Below are 26662 nucleotides of genomic sequence, written 5' to 3'. Positions count from 1 at the left end.
ATTGCCAAGGATCCCAAGTCCCCAGCAGGAATACCCAGGTGTCTGAAAGCATAATAACAACTCACCAGGCCTCAGCCATCAATGCCAGGGATCAGCAGGCATAATTAAGATTGGCAAGACTTCTGCAGAGATAGCAACAACTCACAGAACCTTAGCAAGCTTACCTGCGGTTCACTAAATCCTTAGCAGACATCCCAGGTTTCATAAAGGATTACCAGTTATAACAGAGTGTACACCAGGCCTCATGCAGAATTGGGTTTCACCAAGCCACAGTGGGCATACATGGTGGGCAACCAGCCTCAGCATGTGTAACTAGCACTTTCCAGAGCTTTGAGAGGACTAACGAGAGCTAACCAGGTGCTTGGCAGGTATGTCTAAGGATCGTCACGTCTAAGCTGGCATAGATGTTGTTTACCAAGCTTAGGCAGGCAGAAGAAGACTGGCATTCTTTTATCACCCATTCTGTTACTCATGGAAAGAAGACACTCTCTGGGTACCCTGGACTCGGAGCTCTTCATGAGAATTAAGTGGGTTCTAGAGTACAGACCCCTCAGTGTGAACATGAAGAAATAACATGTCCATACATCTGTCTTTGCATATGCTCAGTGCCCCCCACACCCCTTGCTATTTGATCGGGGAAGGTGGGGATGAGCAGACAAAGCACAGAAGATGGAGGCATTTCTCCGAAAGGCCATACAATGAAACCCAAATACCCATTCCTAGTGACTGCACTCACTCATATTTACATGCTAAGGAGTGGACTTTATTCATATGAAACCCTAAATAAACACTGCGCAAGCCACCTTCTTGGTCCAGCTTATAGAAGCTAATGATAGATCATGGATCACACCAGACATTAGATATCTATCATTCCCCAAGGAAGCTCCCAACCCCGACCATGAGCTTTTCTTGGAATGGTAAATGATAGCATGGGACATAACACAATTTCATTTCCCCTCTTCCTCTATGTCTCACCCCCTAGGGTCCTCTCTTGCTCTCCCTCTCGCCCCTGCTTAACAGAGCACCTTTTAACCGCTTCTCAGAAAGTCCACTACAACAGAACTAGTCATGTAATCTCCGTCCAGTCACTTGTGGGCTCACTTATGGAAACGTTAAGCAGTGACACCAGTGACTAACACTGCCATTCTTGCAGTCATTGGCCACCCTCTGTACAAAATCGTGAAGGATCAACTGGGTGAGACCACGGAGAACAAATTTTGCTTTTAAGATTTTATTTGTAACCTCTGTACAGCCTTAGGATCACCCAGTATTTTTGGTCAAGTCTAGTGCAGGATTTGTCATTGGCAGCACACCTGCACCTTTAACATTCCTGAGTAAAACATTAGGGGGTAACAGTCCTGAGAGTAGACAACCATCGTTCTCCTGTTGAAGTTTAGATCACTTGTTGCACCACCTCCGGCTTCGACGACTATCCTCTATCCTAGTTCACCTGACTCTTTCAACAACCCTTGCCTTATAACTCCTCCCTCGTCTCGTTTTATTGGATCTATGCAACAGGCTCTCTCCTTCTCTTTTATCAGACATATACACATTACCAAGCCTGAACAGGCCATCCAATACAGTCAAATGGTGTTTCAAGGTCCATCAAGACAAGTGAAAGCAGAGGTACAGGGAGAAAAGCAACAAGAACGTTCCTACTAGGTCTTGAAACATTAAGAATGTGCAAAGAAGTCCAAGGAAAGGAGGAGAGGAGGGGAGGTGAAGAGAAAGGAGGGGGTACAGTGAAGAAGACCAGCAACAACATTTCTACTAGGTTATGAGACAATTCGGAGCGTGCAAGTGCAGTAATAGAGAGAGTGGAGAGGGGGACAAGGGGAAGTGTAGGAAGGGATGAGCAGGGAAAGTGCCAAACAAGAATGTTCCTAGTAGGTCATGAGACAATTCGGAGCACGAAAGTGCAGCAACAGAAAGAGAGAGGGGGAGGAGATGGGGGAAGAGTAGGATGGGATGAGCAGGGGAGAAGACAAACAAAAACGTTCCTACTAGGTCGTGGAACTATTCAGAGCACGCAAGTGCGGTAACAGAAATGAGGGGATTGGGGAGGAGAAGTACAGGATGGGAAGGAAGTGTAATGCTCAGGTGGGACAGAGGGGAAGGGAGCATACAAGTGCAAGTGAACAGGCTCACTTGCACTTTCGAGGCAAGGGTGCACAGGGCATGCTAGAGGAGAAGCGGGAAGGAGCACAGAGGCAAGGAGTGATCGCAGAGTCCGTCGAGGCTTGAGCAGCGGAGGCAATGTTGTCCTGGAGGTCAGGAGAAGCAGGGGAACACCTGTTAGATGGGACTCTCACAGAGCACGGGTATTCTGAGACTTTGCCAGGTGATGTGGAAGAGAAAGAGGGGAGTGGAGGGAAGCGGAGAGGGGGGCCAAGGGAGAAATGAGAGCAGGTGAGGGAGAAGCACAAAGCAACTTCAACCAGGATAAAGGGAAAATCCTACATTTCGACAAGCAGCAGACAAAGAAAAATACTGAGATACGATTTTCCTGGAAAGGGGGAAAGGCCTAGGTTTTAACATACAGGAGGAAAAACATAAACACCAAGATACGTGTTATCTGGAAGGGCCTAAGTGTCCAGTAGATGGACAACATAATATTGCGGGTGACGTGCAGCAGGCTAGAATTTTTAATAGGGAGCAATAATGCTTTTCCCCCTGTCCACATCTTTTTTACCTTGTCCGTCGCTGCTGGTTGATGACTGCGCTGCATGCTCCACTGGAGAACACAGGCAAACACACTCTTGAGCTGCTACTGAAGGAGCTCCCCTTTGCCTCAGGGTCCCTTGACGCATGGGCAATGGGGCTGCCCAGTGGGATGTACTAATGAGGAGGTTGCAGACCAATGGGGGAGTGGCGAGGGCTATGGCGAGGGAAGAAATAGGCAACCTGGAAAGCGGGCAGATGAGGGGAGACACGAGCGCAGGAGCGCAAAAAGGAAACAGGAGAAACACAAGCAAGTACAAGGATGAAAGGGGGCCAGGGGGACACAAAGGGGTAAGGGTCTCCGCTTACCTGCACTCCGGGGTGGCAATGGAGTGCAGGTGGGCTATCAGAAGGACATAACTCGCAATAGCGAGGTTGGAGGCAAATGGGGGGAGGGAAGAAACAGGCAGCAGGGAAAGCGGGCAATGGAGGTGAGTGAGCGCAGGAGCACGAAAAGGAAACAGAGGAAAAACATGAGCAAGTACAAGGATGAAAGGGGGCGCAAGGGGGAACACAAAGGGGCAAGAGTCTCCGCTCACCTGCACTCCAGGATGGTAATGGAGTGCAGGTAGGCCAGCAGAAGGACAAAACTCGCAATAGTGAGGTCTCGGGCCAGTGGGGGGAGGGTTATGGGAAGGGAAGAAACATTCAGCTGAGGAAGCGAGCAGGGGAGTTTGAGACACGAATGCAGGAGCATGAAAATGAAACAGGAAAAACACCAGCAAGTACAAGGAACATATCTATTCCCCCTCTAGACTTCCTCTATCTAGCCAGAGATGGAGTTAAACAGACCCCTCCCTAATGCCTAACCATATAATTTTTCCCTCTCCCCTTTTATCGGACAGGCAATCCTAAATAGGCCATCCAAGGCAATCAGTCTTCAACAGACCTAGCCACCTCTTATCCTACTGCCCAAGAAACAAATTACACAGAGCAGCAACTAGTTATTTAATGGCTCAGTGGCTTTTTCAATGCCTACACTGGTTTCAACGGATGTATCAAGGCTTCGGCAAGTCATACTAAGCCTTGCAGGCCTAAAACATCAGTGTAGAGGCTCAACTAACCTGTAAGGCCAGTGACATGCGGAATGAGTGACACTCATTTGGTGTGAGGCCATTGGCAATGGCAATGAGTGATACTTTTGCGACAAAGAGTATCCACTAACATGTTGGAGGGCAATGGAGAGGGAAATAAGAAAGACATCATTCACTGTATTGGACTAATGTGGTCAGGAATATGTGAGATTCCATAGATATGTATGAGGCAAATGAGCCGAGGTAGACTCAATTGAGCTATAAGCAGCTAGTGATTTATAGTGCCTTTCTATGATATCGCTTGGGCTGCAAACCCCAGCTCTGCTGGCCTGTCTCCATCACGTTAGCCCTGCTTGAAGGTGGATCCCCTCCTCCATGTGTCTGCTGGCCTGCCTGCCATTGACCCTTTCTCTGTCTGTCTGATCCCTTCTGGCATGCCTGGCATTGCTCCATCAGATCTGTCTGATGTTGTGAGCGCTACCTCATTCCTCGTGTCCTGCTTGACATTCCATATCTATTGTCATGCCCTACACTGCCCACTCACTTCTGTTTTTGCTGACCTGCCTGATATTGCCCTCTCTGGCCCTGTCTTGTGTGGACTGCCTGGCATCTCCCACTTTTGTACTGGCCTTCTTGATGTATCTCCCTCTACCCCATCTCTTTTGGCCTCCCTGAAACTGGATTTCCATCCCGTCTCTCAAGACCCCTATCCCTGATAGCCTTCCTGTGTTGCCCCTTCCACTCCCATCTTTGCATGCTTATCTGACCTTATCCCCGCTTCCTTGTATCAGCTGGGCTACTTTTCCTGTTATAGACCCCACACCCCTGTGTGCGCTGCCTACTTGACTTCACCTACTCGCCCCAACATTTGCTGAGGTGCCCAAGATTGTCTGCTCTCCCTGGTCTCTGCTGACCTGTGGAGTGGTCCCTATTCTCCACAGTCTCTGCTGGCCTCCCTGCATTTTCCTTTCCTTTCCTACCTTGGTGGTCCCTATTCTCTCCAGTCTTTGCTGGCCTCCCGGCATTGCCTTGACCTGCCTGGCGGTGCTTATTCTCCACAGTCTCTGCTGTCTTCCCTATCATTGACCTTTTTGTTTCCCACATGCATAGGCCCAGCTGCATGGCATTGCCTCTTTGTTCTTAAATTCTATTTCTGTCTTGGGTTCTTTGAACAGCGGCTTTAATGATGGAAGAGTTGAACCCCTACACCAAGATTAGCCCGGCGCTGGTCTCGGAGAGGCATTCGGTGGGGGCCATCATTGGGATCATCGTTCTCCTCCTCATCATCACTGCTATGTTGGCTGTCTTCGTCTGGTACCGTAGAAGACAACAGGAGAAGGGCCACGACATGCCCAGCGTGTCCTACACACCGGCCATGCGCATGACCAGCACAGACTACTCTCTTTCTGGTAAGACTCCCTCTACAGAGTATGTGTTAGATCGAGCTCTGTAATTTACAGCAGGAGGTTGAGGATTCAACAAAGATTCTAATCTTAGAAGGACAAAATTCATGGGACCTTAGTAATGAGCTTTGAATAGAGAGGCCATGAGCTACCAGGCCAAGGATCTTCAAACTTTGACTCTCCAGATGCTTTGGAATATAACTACCATCAGCCCTCCCCTGCATAGCCAATGGTGTGGAATTGTGGGAGCCAGCGTCCAAAACATCTGGAGCGCCAGAGGTTTCCGAGCCCTATACTAGGCAATTAATTCCGCACTGTACCTAATCTGGAAAAAGTGCCAAGATTAACACTTGTAAGGTAGACTTTACGTGAACTGGAAAGAATGGTCACTTTTGACAGAGCACCAGTAAAACAATCCGCACTTGCAGGATACACAGCATGAATCTAGAATGCCCAAACTCTAGAAGGGGGTGCATTGCCACCATGGCATGTGTGTGTCAGTGTCGATTTGGGCATACTAGCCAGAGAGAGAGGTTTTACAGCAGGTAAGGGGTGCAGGCGTTGCATACCTCCATTTAAAAAGGTGTCAAATAAAGCTTTTTCCTCTGCAGTAACTCTTGGCTAAAAAGTCTTTTCCATGTATATCTTTATTTGCTCAAATACTTTGGGATAAGGCAATTGTTATTGTTAGTTTGAACATTATAAAAGTAATTAAGGGAGAATTAAAACATTTCAGGAGTTCAAAAAAAGTTGGAAAGTTGGGATTGTAAGTAGCACTGAAATGTCTAGTGTCAAATACACTTGAAGGGAGCTTCCGAGTGGACCTTATACAAAGTGGGGTGCCCCTTTCATGAGAGATTGAGGCTGAATTGTCTCTATTTGGGGCTCATTCAATAAAACAAAAGAACATATTCTTCTTGGGTTCCCAGTCCAAATCTCGAAATGCTTTCACAAATTAGCAATGTCCTCAGCAAATACTAGTTATACATCTGGGATCCTCCTACAACCTAGAAGTAGCTGCCCCAAGCCCTTAGTGAAACTGTTTGCCTCTAAAGATAACTGATTCGCCGTGAAAGTAATTTGAGTGCACCTCATTTTTTTAAGACTAAGAGAGGATTGTACCTTTTGACATTCGAATCAGGAGGGATGTGAGTCATTTGTGATACTAAACTCGGATTAGTCAAATGCTGACATTTACCGTCCCAGATTAGGACTGTCAACCACCCCCAGGCTGTGTGCACTCCTTAATTTCTCTGGTGCCAGAGTCTCAAAGGGAAGTGCAGCAGCATTGGAGCGCTAAATAAAAACAACTGCAATGAAGCTCTCTCGAAAATGACCAGCTCCAGTCATCAGCATACATGTACGAAGAGCAGTATATTGCAAAGCAACAGAGGCCAACCCTCTTTGCAACATAATGGCTGTCCATTTGTACCCCTCAATGCAGGAGTGGTGTCGTCCAAAGGAGTCCCTCCTGTTAGGCGAATGCACATACCAAACTACCCTAAACCCTCAGACAGCCAGCAGTTTTTCCTAGCAGCATGCCCCAAGTTCGATAAACAAACTACAAACAACTCAAATACCCAGGCACCACGCTTCCAGTTGAATAACATGCTGATATGACTTGTTAGCAAGGCCAACTGGCATGTCCTATGCGGCCTTCCAGGTCGCAGTTGTATAAACCTTTAAACCACCTCTGTCTGGGATGATGCTGGAGGAAGGGAGGGCTCAGGCCTTTAAGAGGCTGCACCCTATATAGCGGGCCAGGGGTTTATGAAGTCAATTTAGGAGTGTTAAACAAGTTGATCTAGTCAATTGAAATGTAACGATCACATTTTAGTAGTTTTAAAAACGGCCTTTTTCATTTAAGTTCATTTCTTTAATGTTGTACTGCTTGTTAAACTATCATAAAGTTACTCACTTAAAAAAAGTATTGAAAAAATGCAGCATTTTAAAGTAATTTGCCATATTTAAAGAGAAAGTTTCCATAGTTTATTTAAAAGTTGCTAAACATATTTGAGGTTAAAACGTTATAATGATAGGTTAGTATATGATACAATATTTGAGTTTACTGAAAGCATTATGAAGAGGTTTATAAAACCTTATTGTTGAAAGGTTTTAAACGAGCTGGTTTCAGTAATTAATTATGAGCGTTATCGCAGATCTTTTAAGAAGCTTGAATTCCTGATTTAAACTTGATTAAAGTAATTTGGGACTTGCAAGTCCACATAGTTTATTTAAAAGTGACAATATTATTTAGACGCTTTACAGAAGTGCTGTGCTTTGCTGAAAACTCGTAAGAAATATTTAAATATTTTAAAAACGTTGTTATTAAAACATAAATGTGAACTGGGGTGTATTTAAAATTATAAATTGTTAAAACTTTTTTTAGGAATTTTGGAACACGTAGGATTTTTACACTGTACAGATACAGTATTATTATTGTTATTATTATTCTTCTTTTTAAACAAAAGCACAAAGAAATTCTACGGGGAAAATCCTCTCAAAGAACTGAATTATTGTTATATGTCAGGTGAAAAATGTTGCTACACTGGGGAACTGGGGCATTGTTCTCTCCAATATAAAGGGCAAAATTAGCAGATACTAGCTGATATAGCCGGCACTGCCCAAGCTTTTATTCCCTCATACGTACAGGAAACTGCAAATCTGGTGCAGATTGGTGAAACAGGGTGGGGTTGTATAGGGAACATACGCGAAGCCACAAACCCACACCCACATTTTCGCTTTTGCTGAAACCTGGGGATCGGGGTGGGGTGTCCAGATGTCATGTAGCCAGTAATGTTCGGAGGGTCCTGACAGGTGACTGTGCAGAATGTGATGCACATTGGTGAAATGGTGTGGAATTGTATAGGGAACATACTCGAAGCCACAACCCCCAAAAGTTCACTTTTCTTTGGACAGAAATGTAAACTGTGCCACAAGAATCCCTGCAGGAGGAAAGTGAAAGACCCTGTCTGTCATACTGATGGATATTTAACTGACATGATATATATATATATATATATATATATATACATTCAGTAAAAAAAACTTTGTTAAAGGGACGTTATGGTTAAGTTGCACTAACAAAAACCTATGCAATTCAGTCCAAAACCGTTGTTAAAAGGATATTTGTAATGTCATCATTGATGTCCTGGGTGTTAGTCTTAGCAGGGCACGGTGGTGGCATGAGTTATGGTTGCTTAGCTTACCATAACTGGCGAATTTCAGAGTTTTTAGATTTTACTTGTAACCATAACGTCCTTTTAACAACGGTTTTTGACTGAATTGCATAGGTTTTATTAGTGCTACTTAAGCATAACATCCCTTTAACCAAGTTCTTTTTACTGAATTTCACAGGTTTTTAGTAGGGCAACTTAACCATACCGTCCCTTTAAGAAAGTCTTTTTGCTAAAGGTGATCGCTTTTTAGTAGTGGCAAGTAACCATAATGTAAAGTAACTTCTGACTTAATGACACACCTTGCGGAGAATGGCACATAACCATATGGTGGCGTACAGCACGGTGACGTGTCCGAGAATCCATACACACTTAACAATAAGATGTATGCCTCGTGGACAGTGTGGAAATACATTTTATATTGATGTAGGAACGTACACCTTCAACATTTCCCTTGCACAGCTCCAACACGTATTGGTAGTCAGCCATTACCAGTGTACTACACATTACATACTTTTATCAAAAGGTCTAGTTATTTGAAAACTACATCAGCTAAGACCATCCCTCCTTCCCAAAGAAACAGCACCACTGCTGTAATGAAGGAGCATGAGAAACACTGCCCCTACCTTAGAAATAACAAACGCACAACATTTTTAGCAGTCCACCTACCCCCCCCCATATAACTGTGTGGTGTCTCTTTCCCCATTTCCGTTAGCAAATTTCCTTATTAGCTGTCCTACCAAAAAAAAGCCATCCACAACCAAAGTAAATGTTCCTGTAAGAACCACCTTTCACAGTGTAAACATATTTTTTTTAAAAATGGCATACACTCCATCTACTTTATATTTCTCAGTAAAGGACATAGACGCAATAACATTTGCCATTAACAATCTAGATTTGCAAAGCAGTAACATGTGCTACTAAAAAATAGGATTTCTGGTTGTAATCCTGCCCGCCTATGGCGTGCCGGATTAAAAAAATAAATCCTTTTCCAAGATGGCCACCATAGAAAGGGAAGGCGGTAGTTCCATACATGGGCTCTGTTCGCTTTCCATGGCAGCCTGCAAAAAGCAAAACTACATGCCGTGACGCAGAACCTGAAAATGAACATACATCAATGTACAACGTAGCATGTTGCATTTTGAAATAATACACTGGTTTTTAAAAGAAAACATTAACATTTTAGAATTTGTAAAGTAGTTTTATTTCACAAGAAAATGTCCCAGACCATTGGACTATGCCCATTTTCAATGAAATTTTAACATTGTTTCTATGTGCGTCATCAAAAATGTTAATGGTGAGTCACACGTTACTGTTTTCCCATACACAAAGTATACGTTTTCAATAAAGCAACTGCTTTGTTCGCACAGTGATTTCCAAGACATCGCCATGACCTTTGGTCTACACCACCGTAAAACATGTTATGTTACTCCTAATGGCCACTTCAGCGTACGGACAAAAGGGGCTGGCGCGATCATCCCACAAAATTGTGACTGACAGGCAGCCGGTCACGATCAGTTGCATCTGGCGTCCAAAGAAGCCATCACTGGGCATCTGGAATCCATGACACGCACAGTGAGGCAGAATGTAGCTGGTCGGAAAACGTAAGAGAAAGTACGTATCAATACCCAGCCTTCAGCAAACAATTTCAAAACAGAAAAAAAGAACATGGAAACTAATACACAAATCGAAGTGGTCATACATGACATGTTAAGGAAATATTAGCGCTGAACATGGGTAAATCTAGTGACAGGCTACAAACGCAGAGAATCTACTCATAAGTTTTAAAAAAATGACACCTACACAGAGAGATGTTACTTCAATTACAAAGACAAAAATAATGTTCAAGTAACAATAAATTACATCTCGTCATTTCAAAAAAGACCAAAATAACGTGCAAAGTGATACACAAAGCGATGTGGTCAAACATGACATTTTAAAGAAGAAATAGTAGCTTTGAACAAGAGTAAGTCTAGTCATAGCCTGCAAATGCGGAGAATCTGCACTCTTCGTAAGTGAAAAAAAATTAGAACTGCACAGAGAGATAATACTTCAGTTATATTGTCAAAATTATTGATCTGGTAATAACAAATTTGAAGTCGGTCCAGTGTAGAGTCGTCAAAATGAAACTTACATGATATTTACCGCCTCCATTGGTTTTAGATAAAGTCAGACAGCAATGTACTTGCTTCAAAGATTCTGCGAGAACTGATATTTCATGTGCCTTACAAACGTTTTTGAAACATAACCTTATCAAATGCTATTTTTTTGCAAACTTTCACTCCCTTCATTGTGTCTTATTTTTCCCTTTTGCTCAAGGTCAAAAAATAATTGACCCTTATGGGTTTAGTGGAATGCGTGGACCTACCTAGCTCGCAACCAAAAAAGCACATCAAGTGACCTTCACTCAGAATGCAAATACATTCTCACTTTGCAACAACATATGAGAATCCATTCATGAGAACCACTACTCCCATACACATGCAGAACCCCTGCTTCCATCAAACAGTGCAGGTGGCTGCCTCAGATTTTAAACTGTAGGATGCCAGTATGACTGCAATAGTATTCTAAATACATTTTAACACTGACGCAGTAATTCTTCGCCGTATATTGAGCATCAAGTTCGAATTTACCGTATGGCTTTGGTGACAATAAAATACCATTTTTTGACATTCCTGCTTCTGCATCCCATCCCAGCCTCATTAACGCTCACCTTCTGAAACAGTATTTCATAAGTGAAAGAAGTGCAATAGTTTCTTGTTTTATATGTGTTACCGCCAATGTCGGCGTACACCAAAACACAACCAAAAAATGGCAGGCGCAGCAAAAGAATCTGATGCACTTCACGCTGTTCCACAACCAATCAGTGAACGCGTCACATGCGGACATGACGCTACAGATTAGCCAATCGATTTCTTGTCCGCGGAGCGAACAGGGAAGTGTGACTGCGGACATATATATCACTAATTTTTTCAGACATACTTTTTGGTCGTTTTAAAGGAAACTACTGGACGGATTGTCACCAAATCTACAAAAGCACGCTTTCGAGACCAAGCTCCTGCCCCTGCCACAAATTCGGTGAAAATCTGTCCAGCGGTTTGGCCTGTAGGTGTGCGCAAAGTTTTCCCCCATTCAGTCTATGGGAAAAAAAGATGTTTTGGGACCACCCTATAACGTTTCCCCCCCTGGACCAAACATGACCAAACTTTGCAGAAAAATCTAGAGTGGCCCATATACTTCTTTTGCAAAGTTTGGTGAGGATTCGTCCAGGGAGACCGGAGTTATAAGCCACCCAAAAAGTGCTCTTCCTATGGAAACTGCAACTTAACCATAACTACACAGTCACTACCATGGCTGTGTAATATATATATATATATATATGTATATATATATATATATATATACACTACACGGCCTGCGGTAGGATAGCAGCCGTGTACTTAGGGTTAAATTGTTCAACCCATAGGAAGAGCCTTTTTGGGTGGAGTATAACTTTGCCCCCACCTAGACCAATCCTCACAAAGCTTTGCAAATGAAGTATATGGCCCCGTCAGATTGATTCTGCAGAGTTTGGTGAGGTTGCGTACAGGGAGGGTAAAGTTATATGGAGTGTCCCAACATTCATGGTTTTTCTCATAGAGTCATAGGAAAAGAAATATGCTCACACCTGCAGCCCAAACCGCTGGACAGATTTTCACCAAATTTGAGGCAGGAGCGGCGACTTCGTCCGAAAGCGTGCTTTTGTAAATTTGGTGTAAATCCGTTCAGTAGTTTTTTTAAATGGCCCAAAAGTATGTAAAAAAAAATAGTGATATCTGGGTTCGGTCCGCAGACTCACTTCCCTGTTCGGTCTGCGGATGGGCCTCCAATTGGTCCAGAGGGTGGCGTGATGTCTGCGGACATCAGACTTGTCCGCTGATTGGATGGTAAAAAGCCTGAGTTGCATCATATTTATTGGAAACGCTGGCATGTTAGATTTGCGAACAGTGCTCATTGTCCGTGAACATCGCAGTCGAAAATATAATAAAAACACAACATTACACTTGTCAAACTAATGAAACAATGTCTGGGGAGGTTAGGGGTGATGAGGATGGGATGCGATATGGCCATAAGAAGCCAAAAAACAGGCATTTCTCATCCCCGAAATAGGCAAACAGTCCGGATGTACGGGTACAGTCCTGTGATGTTTGCAAACATCTTAGATGTTGGGGGCATCCATGCCAATTTCTGAATTACAGGGTTGGTGAAAAGCAGCATTGGGATGGCTTATAACTTTGGCGCCACTCAATGAAACTGCATGAACCTTTGCAATATCATTATACACCTGGACCTGAATGGTTCTGCCAAGATTGGTGCTGTTATGCCAAGAGGGAGCAAAAGTAGAGGGGGATCCCAAAATCTTTGAAAGGCTTATAAATGTGGTGCCATTTCACGAATCTGCACAAATGTTTGCAATAAGATTTTAGAGCCAGAATTAAATGAAGTTTGGTGGGATTTTGTCAAGAGGGGGAAAAATTAAAGGGGGGGGGTGTCAACATTTTTAGATGGCTTATAACTTTGTTGCTATTTGACAAATGTGCACACAAGTTTGCAGAAAGATTATAGACTGAACCTTGGATGCATGTGCAAAGTCTGAATGGATTGTGTCAAGTGGGGTCTAAGTTATAGGACTATTTTATGTACATACATTTTGACACTTTTCAAAAAATGAAAAAATAGACGGATTTGCAGCAAACTCGTGCAAGGAGCATTGGCAAGGACCTGAAAGCATGGTTTTGCAAATGTGTCTGTTTTATTTTTTTTAAAGTGTCATAATGTAGGTACAAAAAATAGTGATATGCCTTTGGTAACTGAGGTATAGCCTGTGGCCACGGGCAGTGGACAGATTGTCCATGACCCGAACAAGCTGGCTACCTGCCATGACCACAAGGGACCGACAATGTGGTTAAAGTGGGCATGGCCACCAGGGACTGGCTATGTGGTCAAGTTTTTCTAAATCTGTATATGTTTCAATGGGAAAAAAAATCTGCTTGTGGCTGCAGCCCAAAGTACTGCACAGGATTACAGCAAACATTAGCGAGGAGCATCAGCAAGGATCTCAAAGCATGGTTTTCCAAATCTGTCCTGTGTTTTTTTTTCTAAAGGGTCAAAATGTAAGTACACAAAATTGTGATATAACTTTGGTGCCTGGGCAGTAAGCCTGGCACTCAGCAAGGACACATGTCTAATCTGATTTGCCTATTGGGGAATGCAGTATGGGCAAAGACCATGCCCCATGGATTGTGGAAACTGGCCATGTCTGCAAGCCATGAGCACTGGCTTTCTGTCACATTATAGGGGTATAGTGGACACTGACCTAGGATGCAGGGTAGGTACAGTAGATAACAGTGGTGGTTTGGTGGGGCTGGGGTCATGATCGAGCCTCATGCCCAAGACAATTCAACCATGACTTGCATCCCCTTTTATGCGCTGCTGATAACGACACGCATCAATATGTGTTGCAAAACATGTTTGTTAAAGGAGGTTTACAGATCTTTCATATATGTTAAACGAGGAATTATTAAGAACTTATATACAGGGATGTAACATCATGAAACATTTTCAATCATAAAAACCTATGAAATTCACAGAAAAAAAACGTTCTTAAAGGGACGTTATGGTTACGTTGCACTAATACAAATCTATGAAATTTAGTGAAAAAACCTGGTTAAAGGGACGTTATGGTTACAAGTAAAACCAAAAACCCCCAAAATGTTGCAATTTATGGTAAGCTAAGCAACCACAACTTGCGCCACCACCGTGCACTGCTAAGACTAGCACACAGGACATCAAAGATGAAATCACAACTGTCACAGATGACATCACATGTGAAATTATTTTTGATGAAAAGTCCCTACAAGGGGTTGTGTTTATAATGTTAGTAACAAGTTGTCAGGGGTGCTCGGGAGACCTATCATGAACTACTTAATATATTAAAGAATCTACTCTTCTAAACAAAACCAAACATTATATTGGAGTGTTGTTGTTAATACCGGAACCTATCTAAACAAAACCAAACATTATATTGGAGTGTTGTTGTTAATACAGGAGCCTATCTAAACAAAACCAAACATTATATTGGAGTGTTGTTAATACAGGAACCTAATCATACATACACATAGGCAATGGCTGCATCATGCACCACAAAAGTACAATATTTTTTATCTGGTAATTATGGATAGTAAAATAATGAATGCTACCTTATCAGAGTTTTGAGTAATGTTAAACATGGAATAAATAGTTAATAATTCAAGACTTACTACATACTTGTGTTAGTACAAACAATACATATGAAGATCCACAATGCATACAAATCAGAGGCAAATACAAGGAAACTAAACTAAGGAAGAAAGAAACAGCATCACCATAAAATGTCAATAACATTAAAGTTCATCATCATGTATACAAATGAATTGTGTGTTTGAGGCCTGCTTATTGCCTCATATATGTGCACAATGAGCTGAGACAAAACCCTAAGGAAAGTACTTTACGAACATACAAGAAGGTTAATGTCTACATATATAGCACCTTTTCGATGTTCATATTCTCACTGTCAGTGAGCAAAACCACCTGGCTTAAATATGTCAGTGAACAAAAACAAGTGGCCCAGATATGTGATGTCATCAATGACATTTGTGATGGTATCTTTGATGTCCTGGGTGTTACTCTTAGCAGTGCATGGTGGTGGCGCAAGTTAAGGTTCCTTAGTTCACTATAACTGGTGAGTTTCTGGGGTTTTACTTGTAACCATAACTTCCCTTAAACAAAGTTTTTTCACGATATATATATATATATATATATATATATATATATATATGTCTATATGTCTATATGTCTATATGTCTATATATATTATATATGTATATATATATATACTGTTAACTTAATGTACTCAACATAATGGTAGGCATGTGGACAGGGGTGACAGTTTCTGTAACATGTTGTCTCTGTAGTGCCAATGGTCCCCATCTTTTGACAGCTCAGAGATCTCAAAAACATTATGCCTGTGGGCTGAGGCCTGTATTCTTTATATGAGAAAATGAGGAGCCAAGGGTAAACAACCCCCTCAAACTCAGCAGGAAAAATATGGTCTTTAGCTTTGCTGCAGATTTGGGCGGCTGTAATGACATCTGTCTATGGAGTATATATATATATATATATATATATGTTTCTAACATTTTATTATCTTTACAGAGAAATATCCCTGATGGGTTACATCCAACCACGGCAAACCCACCCCAAAATCTGTGGCACAAAACAGGCTATTTTTAATCTGGCGTTGTCTTTTATTTAAAATAATAAATCAAGAAATGAGAGCGGTCCTCCTAACGTTCGGTGATGGGGGACATGCACAGTATTCTACGTAAAGAGAGGCAGCTTGTCTACATAAAAGAAACCTGCCTCCTTTTTATCTTGCTAATGTTTACATTCACAATACACAAAAACATCCACATGTTTATAAGCAAATGGGAGTAAAAAAAACTGTTCTAGCCAAAAGAAAAAGTCCTCTGCAGTATGAAAATACAAATTGTCATCAACTTTTGGATTCAAAAAGACAACACCATTGTTAGCATGCCCTTTGAAACTAAAGAATTCACATCATTTTCTCTATAGCCATTGACAAGTGTTAGGATCAGAAAAAAATATTGGCTTAACATACAACTGATTGAACTCTAAAATGTTGGGCAGTATTGGTTTCTATCTTGGATATACATACCAGAAAGATTGGTAATGTTGACTGGGTTACACACATTCTAAAAGCTTGGGTGCAGAGTAGAAACCTTTATTTTGGAGAGTAAAATATCCTTCAGTATTAAAGCATCACACAAGCATAAGATTATAAAATTGAACGGGAAGAGGAATCAACAACTTCATGTTAATTGGCATTAGGCGTCCTCTTAGGCAGAATCCTTCTGTTTCTGTGCAATGTTATGTGGAGAATTGACACTGATTATTTAAAATTGCATTTTCTTGGGAACAAAAGAGAGAAACTAACCTCCTTCCCATTCTAATTTGAGGAGCAGACAACTCTGTTCGGTATTTTTCATTTATGTAAAATATGGTTTTCAAAGGTCAAGAAGTTTACTCATCTGCAGAAATCTGCAAGATATATTGTGCACCCTGCTCACAAACCCAGATATAATTTGCTACAGTAAAACCCAAGAAATTAATTAATAATTCATTACTTTTAGAGACTCTAGTGCATTCTAATTTAAATATACTCTTGCAAAATATCATTGGCCCATTCCCCCTTTACTGACATAGCTTGTAAACAGGAATTTGCCCCGAAACACTTTGAATTACTATCTGGGATTTAATTAATTCTTAGGATGTGTATTTCAACCTTTGGGGTTATTGTACTCGCTTCTGGTTTGCCTTTCAAAGGCACAGGACAGTTAAGGACATGATCAGCTCATGGCTACTCTCCAGGCAAGCTCTTCCTTTCAGTCTGTCCATCTTCTCCTAAATCCCTCTCAGACAACTTGTTCTGTCTTGGGAAAGGCTTCTGCATTCAGTTCTCTCTCGAAAATTCCTTCTTAAGGAGACATTTCATCAGCTCCTTTCAGTTGGAAACCCTACCCCCTTTCTCCTGTGGGAAGGCTCTATGTTGCTGCTTTCTAAAAGGCTTTTTTTCTTCTTATGCATTTTCCCATTTAAACAGTCACCAAACTCCACCTGTGGAGCATGATTTGATGCACACATTTTGGATTGGACCGAGTGGGTTATGGTTCCCATTCACTTACACCCACTAAGATCTTCCTTTTTGTTTCCATTGTCCCAATGCATTTTAAAATGTAATAAAAGGCTGTATGTGGCAGTGAGTAGGCCGTCCCATCAGGAATAATGATCAAATTGGAATGAAATGTTTCTTACCATTATAATTCCCTTTGTTGGCTTGTGCCATTACTACTAACTATATATTCAGAATTTCAAGAAAACATTGAATGCAGAAACATCAAAGTCAAACATTTTAAGGTATCCTTATATGCATGGGATTGGGGCCACTCTGCTCAATTCAAATCTATTTTTGGTTTTTAAATCAGACAAAGGGTTAAAAAAAAAATGAATTATTTATTACTTGAAAACACATCATTCTTAATGCTAAACTAAATGACATGTTTTGCTAGGGTTTTGATATGAACAGAAACATTTGCTGACACCAATATCCTATGAAAGAAATAAATCATTTTAATTCATGAAGCAGACACATGATAGATGAGGCCTTGTTGCTCTTCCAGGTAAGGGTTTAGGGTCTGTTCGAGGCCTCTGCTATTGGAAGTTGCCATTACTGGCTGGCCATGCTTCAATCAATGTCATTCCTGGGTGGCCATCCAGCTAAACTTAAAATAATAGAACCTTAGACATTTTGAATTTGTCGTGTGTTTGTCGTGTGTTTTACGTACAAGCCTGTGTCTAAGGTACACACAGCTGTGTCAGTTAATCTCTTTAATAGCTTAGTCAAATTTATTGATAATGGGGTTTGTTTGAAAAAAACGGACACATGCACTCCTGTTCTTAAGACAGCTCTGCATAAACATACAATTTAGGTTTAACTAGAGTTCATACTAAATGGACCATTTTTAGATTACGTGTAAAAACGTGTAAAAGGAAAATGCTATATGTTTGCATCTTGTTACTGGTAATGTTAATCTAGTAAATTTCAGGCTGATCAACATGTTTAATTCTATTGTTTAAATTATAATACAGACTTTGTCTATCATTCCCTTGCAGAATACTAAAATATGAGAGCACGGTTTGGTATTTGCCTCATGCAATGCCTGCATAGACACAGCAACTCTTCTGCCTTAGCTAAACTTCAATTTGGAATAGAAAGTGTTCTTGTTATGTTGAAAATGAGCTTGCATAACACTTCAATCTAAAACCATTCAAAAAGCACATGGTTTAATGAAAAGCATTATATTTAGTGAAATAAATGCAACAGTGTGGTGGACTCAACAACTAGGAAGAACAAAACAAGGAACTTCTATGTTCTGAACTTATAGAATTGTTTCCAGCTTCAGAGCACCTCAAACAATGATGTCATCAAAAATAAGATGGCCTGATCATATTTGGCAGAGCTGCATTTTAGTGTGGACGTGTTATCTATATTTTCAGGAGGACAGCAGTGTAGAAAAGACCTGAAGGGAAAGTAGGGTATGATGTGCTCACTGTGAACCCCTGTTGATCTCCACTCACACAATGATTTAAAGAAATTAAACTCTTAAGTTTGGCTCTCAAGATTCTAAAAAATGTGGCTGCAAATGATTCCCTTATGATGTACCACCTTCTTTTTTTCCAAATTAGCACCCTGGCAGGGGGTTCAGGGGGATTCCCAGCCAATCAGGAAGCTTGTAATAGAGGCTTTGCCTCATGGGGAAAGCCTACGCTCCAAGTCTCCTAAGAAGCGGGAGGTCGCCATCTTCCCTGCAGCGTAGCATGTACATGCCCCCCACACCTCCACCCACAATTTCCATCTCTCTTGCCCAATCGCCTACCCCCGCTGCATTTACCTTCAACTTCCTCGCCCGCAACGTCAGCCCTCAGTGTTCCGCCGCTTTCCCCTGCCGTCGCAATGACCGCCTTGAAAAGGGAGAAGGAACTAGGTATAGTTCCCCTCTCTCTTGTTCGGGGTCGCCATCTTGTTTTGTAGTTTTTTTTTAAAGTGGAGCAACAGCAAAAATGCCATGTCCCAACTTAAAAAACCTATTAGTATCCTGGAAAAACATGCCAGGATGCTAATAGCAATACATTGACTCAGCCCGGGCCATTACCTGACCTGGTAATATCCCCACGCATCAGAGGTTATTGCTTAATTAATCAGCATGCCTCAGGCTTACCTGCCAATGCGTTTCACGCGTACAGAGATTTTTCTAGCCATCTTTAGCTAGGCACAAGTATTATAGCATTGGAAAGATTATGGAATCCAGATGAAACTTGCTTTTTATCAAGTTTTCTCATTACACATTTTAATGATTTACCTATTTATTGATAAATGAAGTGTATCAATAATTAAGTTGTGCAGATTACTTTGATATCATTAGACATGAACCAACATGTGCTAAATTTTAATAAAGATGGCCATACCCGTTTAGGGAGCATTTTCATTTGATCTTAGTGCACGCTGCTTCCCTGTGCCCTATAAAAGGCTTGGATCCTATACGTATTAGCCCATGTCACTCAAGGCTGCGCGATCTTCCTAGAGAAAGTTGTGTTGAAACATGAATCTTTGAAGTGCACTGTCAGGCAAACCCATGGCACAGCAATGTATTTGCAATAAACAAAAATACATGAATGAAACATTTGCAACTATTCATTCAGAATATTCAGAGTTGAACTGATGTATTTCAATTTCTTTCGCCAAGACAATCCTACAGAAATATAGTGAATATAGCCTCTGTGAACTGTTGGGAGTATAGTTAGCAGCAGTGTCAAGCAGACAAAAGCTTGAGGTTAGTGCAAACAACAGTACCAGTTTTTTTATCTGAATTATTACTCATCTGAATTCATACTAGATGATCTTAAATCGCTGCACTTGCTTGCCGACCACATGGCAGGACGTCGGGGTGGTTATGTTTGTAGATAAGGATACTCTATTGCACTTAAGGACTGCTACGTTAAGGTGGTGGCCATTTTTTCATCCGCCAGGAACCTGGATAGTCTGCCTTCTTTTTCCATGTATTGACAGCAAAATCCTCAAGACTATGCCAGCTGCGACCCAGGCCACATGTGTCTAGGTGGTAAACCGGATTTCAGGATGGCATAAGTGGCAAAGTATCCCATTAGAACAAGGCCATCATCACTGCTGAATTTGGCTCCATCATCTCTAATGTTCAAGCTGTTTTCCCCCCAGCACAAGTGAAACGGCCCCCAGGTAAGCAATGATTAGTTATTTATTTAGGTTTAGATAGAAATGTTAACAACTACTGTTGTTTTATCCGAGATGAGACAATGGAGCCAGCGTACAAATGCATTTAACAACTCTTGGATCCTAATTCACGAACATTTGAACTGGAACCAATCAGGAGATGTATGTGAGCATCTCAGAGTTGCACCTGCTGCCTTACACCTAATTCATAAAGCCTAAAACTGGGAGAAATCTGGACAAGGCAGGAGCATCATGACTTTTAGTGCTCCTTTATTGATTGCATTTGCCTGGGTACACCACAAACATGGTCTAGGCAACTCTGTATTTGCTCCAATTTAAGGCTTAGCAGAACGTCCAGCATCTGGTCTTTAAACTTGTGACACCATTTTTTCTTTACAAACACAAGGAAGTTTTACAATTTAGGAATGACTGAAATAGCCCTCCGGGCAACAGGGGAGTAAACTGCAAACTAAATATGTTTCCTCTATGCCAAAGTCTCCTTCCCTAGCTTTTGTCTGCCTAGAGCCTGCAAGCCAGGATACTCAAACAGTAGGAATCCCAAGGACAGGTCTGGAGAATTCCTGAGGGACCTAAGGGTTCCTTTACACACAAGGGAGTAGTTTCTTTTCTATACAAAACAAATGTCAGGTGGTGAAACAATATGCTGTTTGTCCTGCTATGGATGGAAATTAACAAGGGGGGTCCTGGGAGTCCCTCTGCCAGAAATTAGTCCTGGTTACGAGAGACTTACCCAGTCTTTAGCTCACTATCTTTCACAGAGAAGAAATATCCCAAACATATCAGTCTTTGTCCTGCCCTGGGGCAGTCCAGCACCGAAATGCTAGGCAAATCTCCTCTGAACAAGAGTACCAGCAGCATCTCCAGACACGTGTTTTGGTCTGGTTGGACCTCATCAGTAGGGAGGAGCTGTGCCTCTCTAAGAATAGAGAGCAAAGGGTCCACATCTGGATTCCCCTAGTAACTTAGGGTGAGACCCAAAGTTACTTAAATATGCAAATTGACAAGGGGGTCCTGGGAGTCCCTCTGCCAGACATTAGTCCTGGTTACGAGAGACTTACCCAGAGTCTTTAGGTCACTATCTTTCATAGAGAAGAAATATCCCAAACATATCGGTCTTTGTCCTGCCCTGGGGCAGTCCAGCACAGAAATGCTAGGCAAATCTCCTCTGAACAAGAGTACCAACAGCATCCCCATGCATATTTAAGTAACTTTGAGTCTCACCCTAAGTTACTAGGGGAATCCAGACGTGGACCCCATGCTCACTATTCTTAGAGAGGCACAGCTCTTCTCTACTGATGATGTCCAAACAGACTGAAACACGTGTCTGGGGATGCTGTTGCTACTCTTGTTCAGAGGAGAATTGCCTAGACTTTGGTGCTGGACTGCCCCAGGGCAGGACAAAGACTGATATGTTTGGGATATTTCTTCTCTGTGAAAGATAGTGAGCTAAAGGCTCTGGGTAAGTCTCTCATAACCAGGACTAATGTCTGGCCGGGGGACTCCCAGGACTCCCTTTGTTAATTCTATGGATGGGCCAGTGGTCCTGGGTCCTAATGTTCAGGCCTTGTTCTAGTAAGCACAGTTATTGAGTCCCATCAGAACAGTGTCCAGCAGAGAGCCAGGGAGTTAAAATGTCCTGGTGCACCTGTTTAGTTGGGCTGGGGACTGAGCCTCCGAAACCCTGGTCAACGCTTGTCATCTGTGCTCTAGCCACATTGCCTCTTGGGATGGTGATATGTTCTCTAGTGGTTGTTGTGGCCCACATGTCCCCAGGGGTGCAGAGTTCCCCTTCAGCCCTACGGGTCTCCTGTGCTTAGGTGTCCCAGCTGGGACATTTCAGGTAGGTATTCCACCTCTACTTGCATTGGTATGACTATAATGTTCTCCCCCTCACCCCGGGTACTAACTCTAGGATCATGGGCTAACACTGATCACCATAGTCTGACCCCAACCCTGTTATTTCTTCTATTTCTAGCCCACTAGGTATGGCCTCCCACTTTCTTATGTCAATTTTATGGAATATAGCACTCCTGGGTCACACAACCTTAATATGGTGCCCAGAGTACCTCCGCAACATTAAGGGGATATAGCGCCCCTGTCTCGCATTAGCAATCTTATTGGCATTGTCTGACCTTTTAGCTTGTGCTGGAGTGTCTACCAGGCTACTGGGTCACTGTAGTCCCATGGACCTAACCTCCATCTCTGGCTACCAAGCTTCGCTCTGGAATGACCCTCATAGGCTTTACAGTCCATATGTTGGCCTCCTCCTCCTACCCATGTTCCTGCTTCTGTTCCTCCTTCTATTACTGTTCCTCCTCCATCTCCTGCTCTTGCTCTTCTCTCTCATCCTCCAACCTCTTCCTTTCTCTCATACTTGCCCCCATCCTTACCCTCTCCTCCCCCACCAATGTTTCTCAAGCTCTTCCCTCTCCCTCTGACACGAATTCTAAGAAATGCTGCCTCCCCTCAAATCTATAAGGTGATTGGTGAAATAAATGTTCTGATTGGCTGTGCTCACCTCCTCCGCTTATGATGAAACATCATTAACTCCAGGTGAGTATCATTTTCGAATGCTTTAATATGTGTCCTACCCAGGCCCTCCATGTTAAGGTCATGGCAATAGTATCATGGCTGCATCCTAACCCAGTTACCCGCCTTTCAATTTCATGGAGAACTGGCTCTCCATAGCCAGCACTCATCATTGTAAGTGCACGGGGAACTGGCTTGCCCCTCTCTGATGATGCACGGTTAACTGAATACTGCAGTTCAGTTGTGCTTCTAGCATGAATGTTTGAATGCCTGATCCCTGCCTCTGACGTACCATTTTGTGTCTGGTCCGAGATCCATGTTCAACTTTGTCCCTCAAGCGCATGCTGTGCTGGGACTCCAGATCCATGTATGGACTTGTAGAATTCCAGTAGGTTATGCGACGTATGTATCCGCCCCCCCACCCCCCTCATATGCCGGTATTTGTGTAAGCTTTTAAAACCGGCTGTGGATTCTCGGCCAGCAATCTGTAGGAGATACCAGCGCTCTAGTTCTGGATTACCAGCCTTGGGAGGACGGAGGCAGCACTGGGAGATCCCCAAATGTGCCATCTTCCGGGTTCCCACTCAACCCCAGATTTCCCCAGTCTCCTTTAGCTGATTTGGCCACATGGACTTTGTCACTATGTATATGCAGAAAAGTTGTAATTTCCTTAAACACCGTAAAATATATGTAGAAACACATAAGCACAGCTGAAAGAAACTGGAAGCCGCTACTCCTAAACGATAGAGTTCTGGCAGCAAGCAGGGTCTACAGCACAGGCCGGACAGTGGTTGTCATGGGAAATAATAGAATCAACATCAGTCAATGCGGCAATGCTTTCCCACGGTGAAGGACTTTTCTCCCTCTGCAGTCCAAGTTTCTTAACTGCCTATATCGGTTCTAAGGACTGGGCCTTCACAGTGACTATTTCATTGCTCTACTGCCTTATTTCTGTGGCTGAGAGCTTGCACTTACTGGAAAATGTGTTCTAGTGTTCCTTATTGAGCCCTTGTAGTGGGAACCTCCCAGTAGAGTTTTCTGGTGTCCCTTGGGGAAGCAGTAAAAATTGCATTTGACAAGATCCTGCATGGATAAGCCATGAAGCACGTGCTGATTCCTTCAGCAGTACTGGCGAGGCTCACACTCCTGAGAAGATTCCGGGTGCCACGCGAAACCCCTGGAGATGCACAGGTGAGATGGCAGATTTACAAAGTAAAGGAGGCATCAGCGGCTCTGCACGTCACCAATGCTCCAGCACTTTGATGCCGGTTCAAGTGGAGGGGCATAGTGTGATGTATAGGCACAATAGCAGGGGTTGCATCGCAGGCATCAATGGCCATGTAATTAATTACTCAGCCCTGTGATTAGGGTGTTGCAAGCCAGTGCAGTGGGCACCTGCTACCTGCAATTGACTGGTTGCAACAATCGGTAGTCTCCCCAGGCAGAAATGGAGGAGGTGGCCCAACCAATCTGGGTATCAACTGATACTAGCTTTACAGTAATCACTGGGGACTTCTAGCATGGGTTGTCACACGTGGAGCTGCTAGACTGCCTCAATGTTGCAAATGTGGCTCCACTGGTGCAGTCTGCTAATTGCGCAATCCATGGCTCTAAGCAGGGGGTTAAAGCTAGAGCTCCTGAGGTGCACCTCTAATTGGCCACCCTTTCTACTCTCGGGGATCAGAGCCTATGTGGGAAGGTTAAGAACTGAATGGGTCCAGGGGGAAAAAGACCAGAACTCTGCAAACTACTCACAGGGAAGCTCTTTCAGGCACGCAGTTGATGTTCCTTTTTGGCATTGGTCACTTGACCACACCCACCTGATGGAAATAGTGATGAAAAGTCTCAGGCCTCTGTGCTTGACATTTGTGCATTGGAAAACTAACAAGCAAGAAAAGCAATGGACAGAAAATGCCTGCTACAGACAGGATAACCAACAAACTTCTGTCCATAAAGCCACTGTATTATGAATCCACACACGGATAATTTCCTTACTCGCCATAACAATGAAGAATATTCATTGCCAAAGGCATTATGGTATGGAATAAAAGCCACTAGTGGTACAAATAAGTGTGCTCCTCATTCCATCCCTTATCTTCTTGTATTCAGATTCACCCTCATGCCTCAAAACAGAGTCATTTCAAAATCTGAGGCAAAGTTCAAGAAACATTGACTATTAGTGGAATCCTTCTCACCATGCAAAGTGGTGTTCCTCTGTATGTGCTGATATTTGTGATCTACTCAGTGGGCCTTCAAAACCATTGACCATGGTGCATGTCTTGACTGTTTCGCAAATGCTACTGGAATCAGAGAAATAACCCTAACTTGCTTCACTTCCTTCCTGAGACATCGCTGCAAACATGTGCCCATTCCTATCCAGCACGGCTGGCATTAGTTGAGGAGGACCTCTAGGATCTGCCATTTCACCATTCATTTGAAACTTTGACATGACGCAGCAGGCCTACAAGTGCAGCTACCAAATTTACGCAGACGATGCCTAGCGCCATTTTAACCTTCATGAGGAATCTGTTGATAGCAATCAAATAGCAATCAGCCTGAAACATTTCCAAAACTGAGTGCATCAAAACTGGCTGTGTCTGAAGGGATTGAATACATAGATCCTGCTCACGGGCCCACTCGGCCAACCATATCTTCCCTTCGACCAGCCGCTTACATTGAATACACCTCATATTCATGAACCGAAGGTGCGCCGACCTGGGTGGCTGTTTTAGTTTACAACTTGAGTAAATGCAGTCACGAATACTATCTATTATAATGTCTGTCTTCTGCTTGTGATTCCTCCTCTTACTGCCGATATCCAAGAATATTGCCCTGGTCTTTCCAGAGGCAATGTCTCATTTGGATTACTGCAATGCCATCTGTACAGAGTATCCGACTAAGAAACATGTAGCATCCTGACTCTACATATAATTTATCAGAAGGTACATTGGAATGTAGAAGCTGGGTAGCCCCAGATTCCAGTAAAGTCCATTAGACAGGACTTCAGGCTAGGAGCTGGAACTGAATAGGTGTATGCTCTCCTGCCTAACTCGCAAAATAATAACGCAGTTTCCTGTTCTACCTACTTGCACCCTGAGTGTTCCTGCTTCGCATGTCACTTACCTGAAGTCCCAGGAGGCATCTTTGTATATAAAAGTCCAGAACCATGTGGCCTGGCACATGTTCAGTGAACAACATTTTGACCACACCGCGCCTTCACTGAAAGCACTTCACTGCCTTCTGAGTGGGAGAGATTTCAGTTTAAGAACTTTCCAAGGTCTCCCATCCATGTCAGCCCAGCCATTCACCTGGGGTCATCCTCCTGCAAGCTACTTGCCATTCGGATGACTAAATGTCAATGATTTGGAGGAATATCTCCAAACTGCAAAGCCTCAACCCTCTGGAACATCGTCCTAAGACTTGAAGTGCCATGAAGGTCTGAAGATTAATCTCCTCTGTGCTGCCGAATATTCATGGTGCCTCACTCCTTATGCCCTCATGTACCACCAGCCTGTCAGATGACTAAGGCCATTCCCACATACTCATCAGCAGATCACTAGAGCAATTTCTTTTAGTATTTATTTTAGGGAAGTTGTGGAGCACTCCATGCAACTTTTCAGTTGCTTCAGAGCAACACTGCAGGCAGGGGTGATAGGGTAGGGGTGACAGGGTATGGGTGAGTTTGGAGGGTTTGACTCTTCTAGACTAAAGGGAAGTTTAGTCACACAGTGCTTTGTGGAATTCTTTGAGTGTTATATATGAGTTCTGCTGTGGTACACGTGCATTTGTGTGTGGGTGTGTGTGTGTGTGTGGGTGTGCGTGTAAAGGTTTATTGATGAGGATGATCTGGGCAGAAGCCACGGGTGGATGCAT

The 26662-nt window shown here is 42.9% G+C and overlaps 1 protein-coding gene across 9 annotated transcripts in view; it reads left to right on the top strand.

Moving 5' to 3' along the window:
• Positions 1–26662, top strand: part of MEGF11 (multiple EGF like domains 11) — a 2301522-nt gene that overhangs the window by 2129815 nt on the left and 145045 nt on the right. For all 9 annotated transcript variants that reach the window (XM_069624261.1, XM_069624259.1, XM_069624260.1 and 6 more), the window contains one exon: positions 4931–5164. In XM_069624261.1, the coding sequence (XP_069480362.1) occupies positions 4931–5164 (234 nt within the window). The remainder of the gene's footprint in view (positions 1–4930; positions 5165–26662) is intronic.

This window comes from Ambystoma mexicanum, chromosome 11, assembly GCF_040938575.1.
Source record: "Ambystoma mexicanum isolate Mex_15411 chromosome 11, UKY_AmexF1_1, whole genome shotgun sequence".
Classification (NCBI taxonomy): domain Eukaryota; kingdom Metazoa; phylum Chordata; class Amphibia; order Caudata; family Ambystomatidae; genus Ambystoma; species Ambystoma mexicanum.
This window is presented reverse-complemented; position numbering and strand designations above follow the sequence as displayed.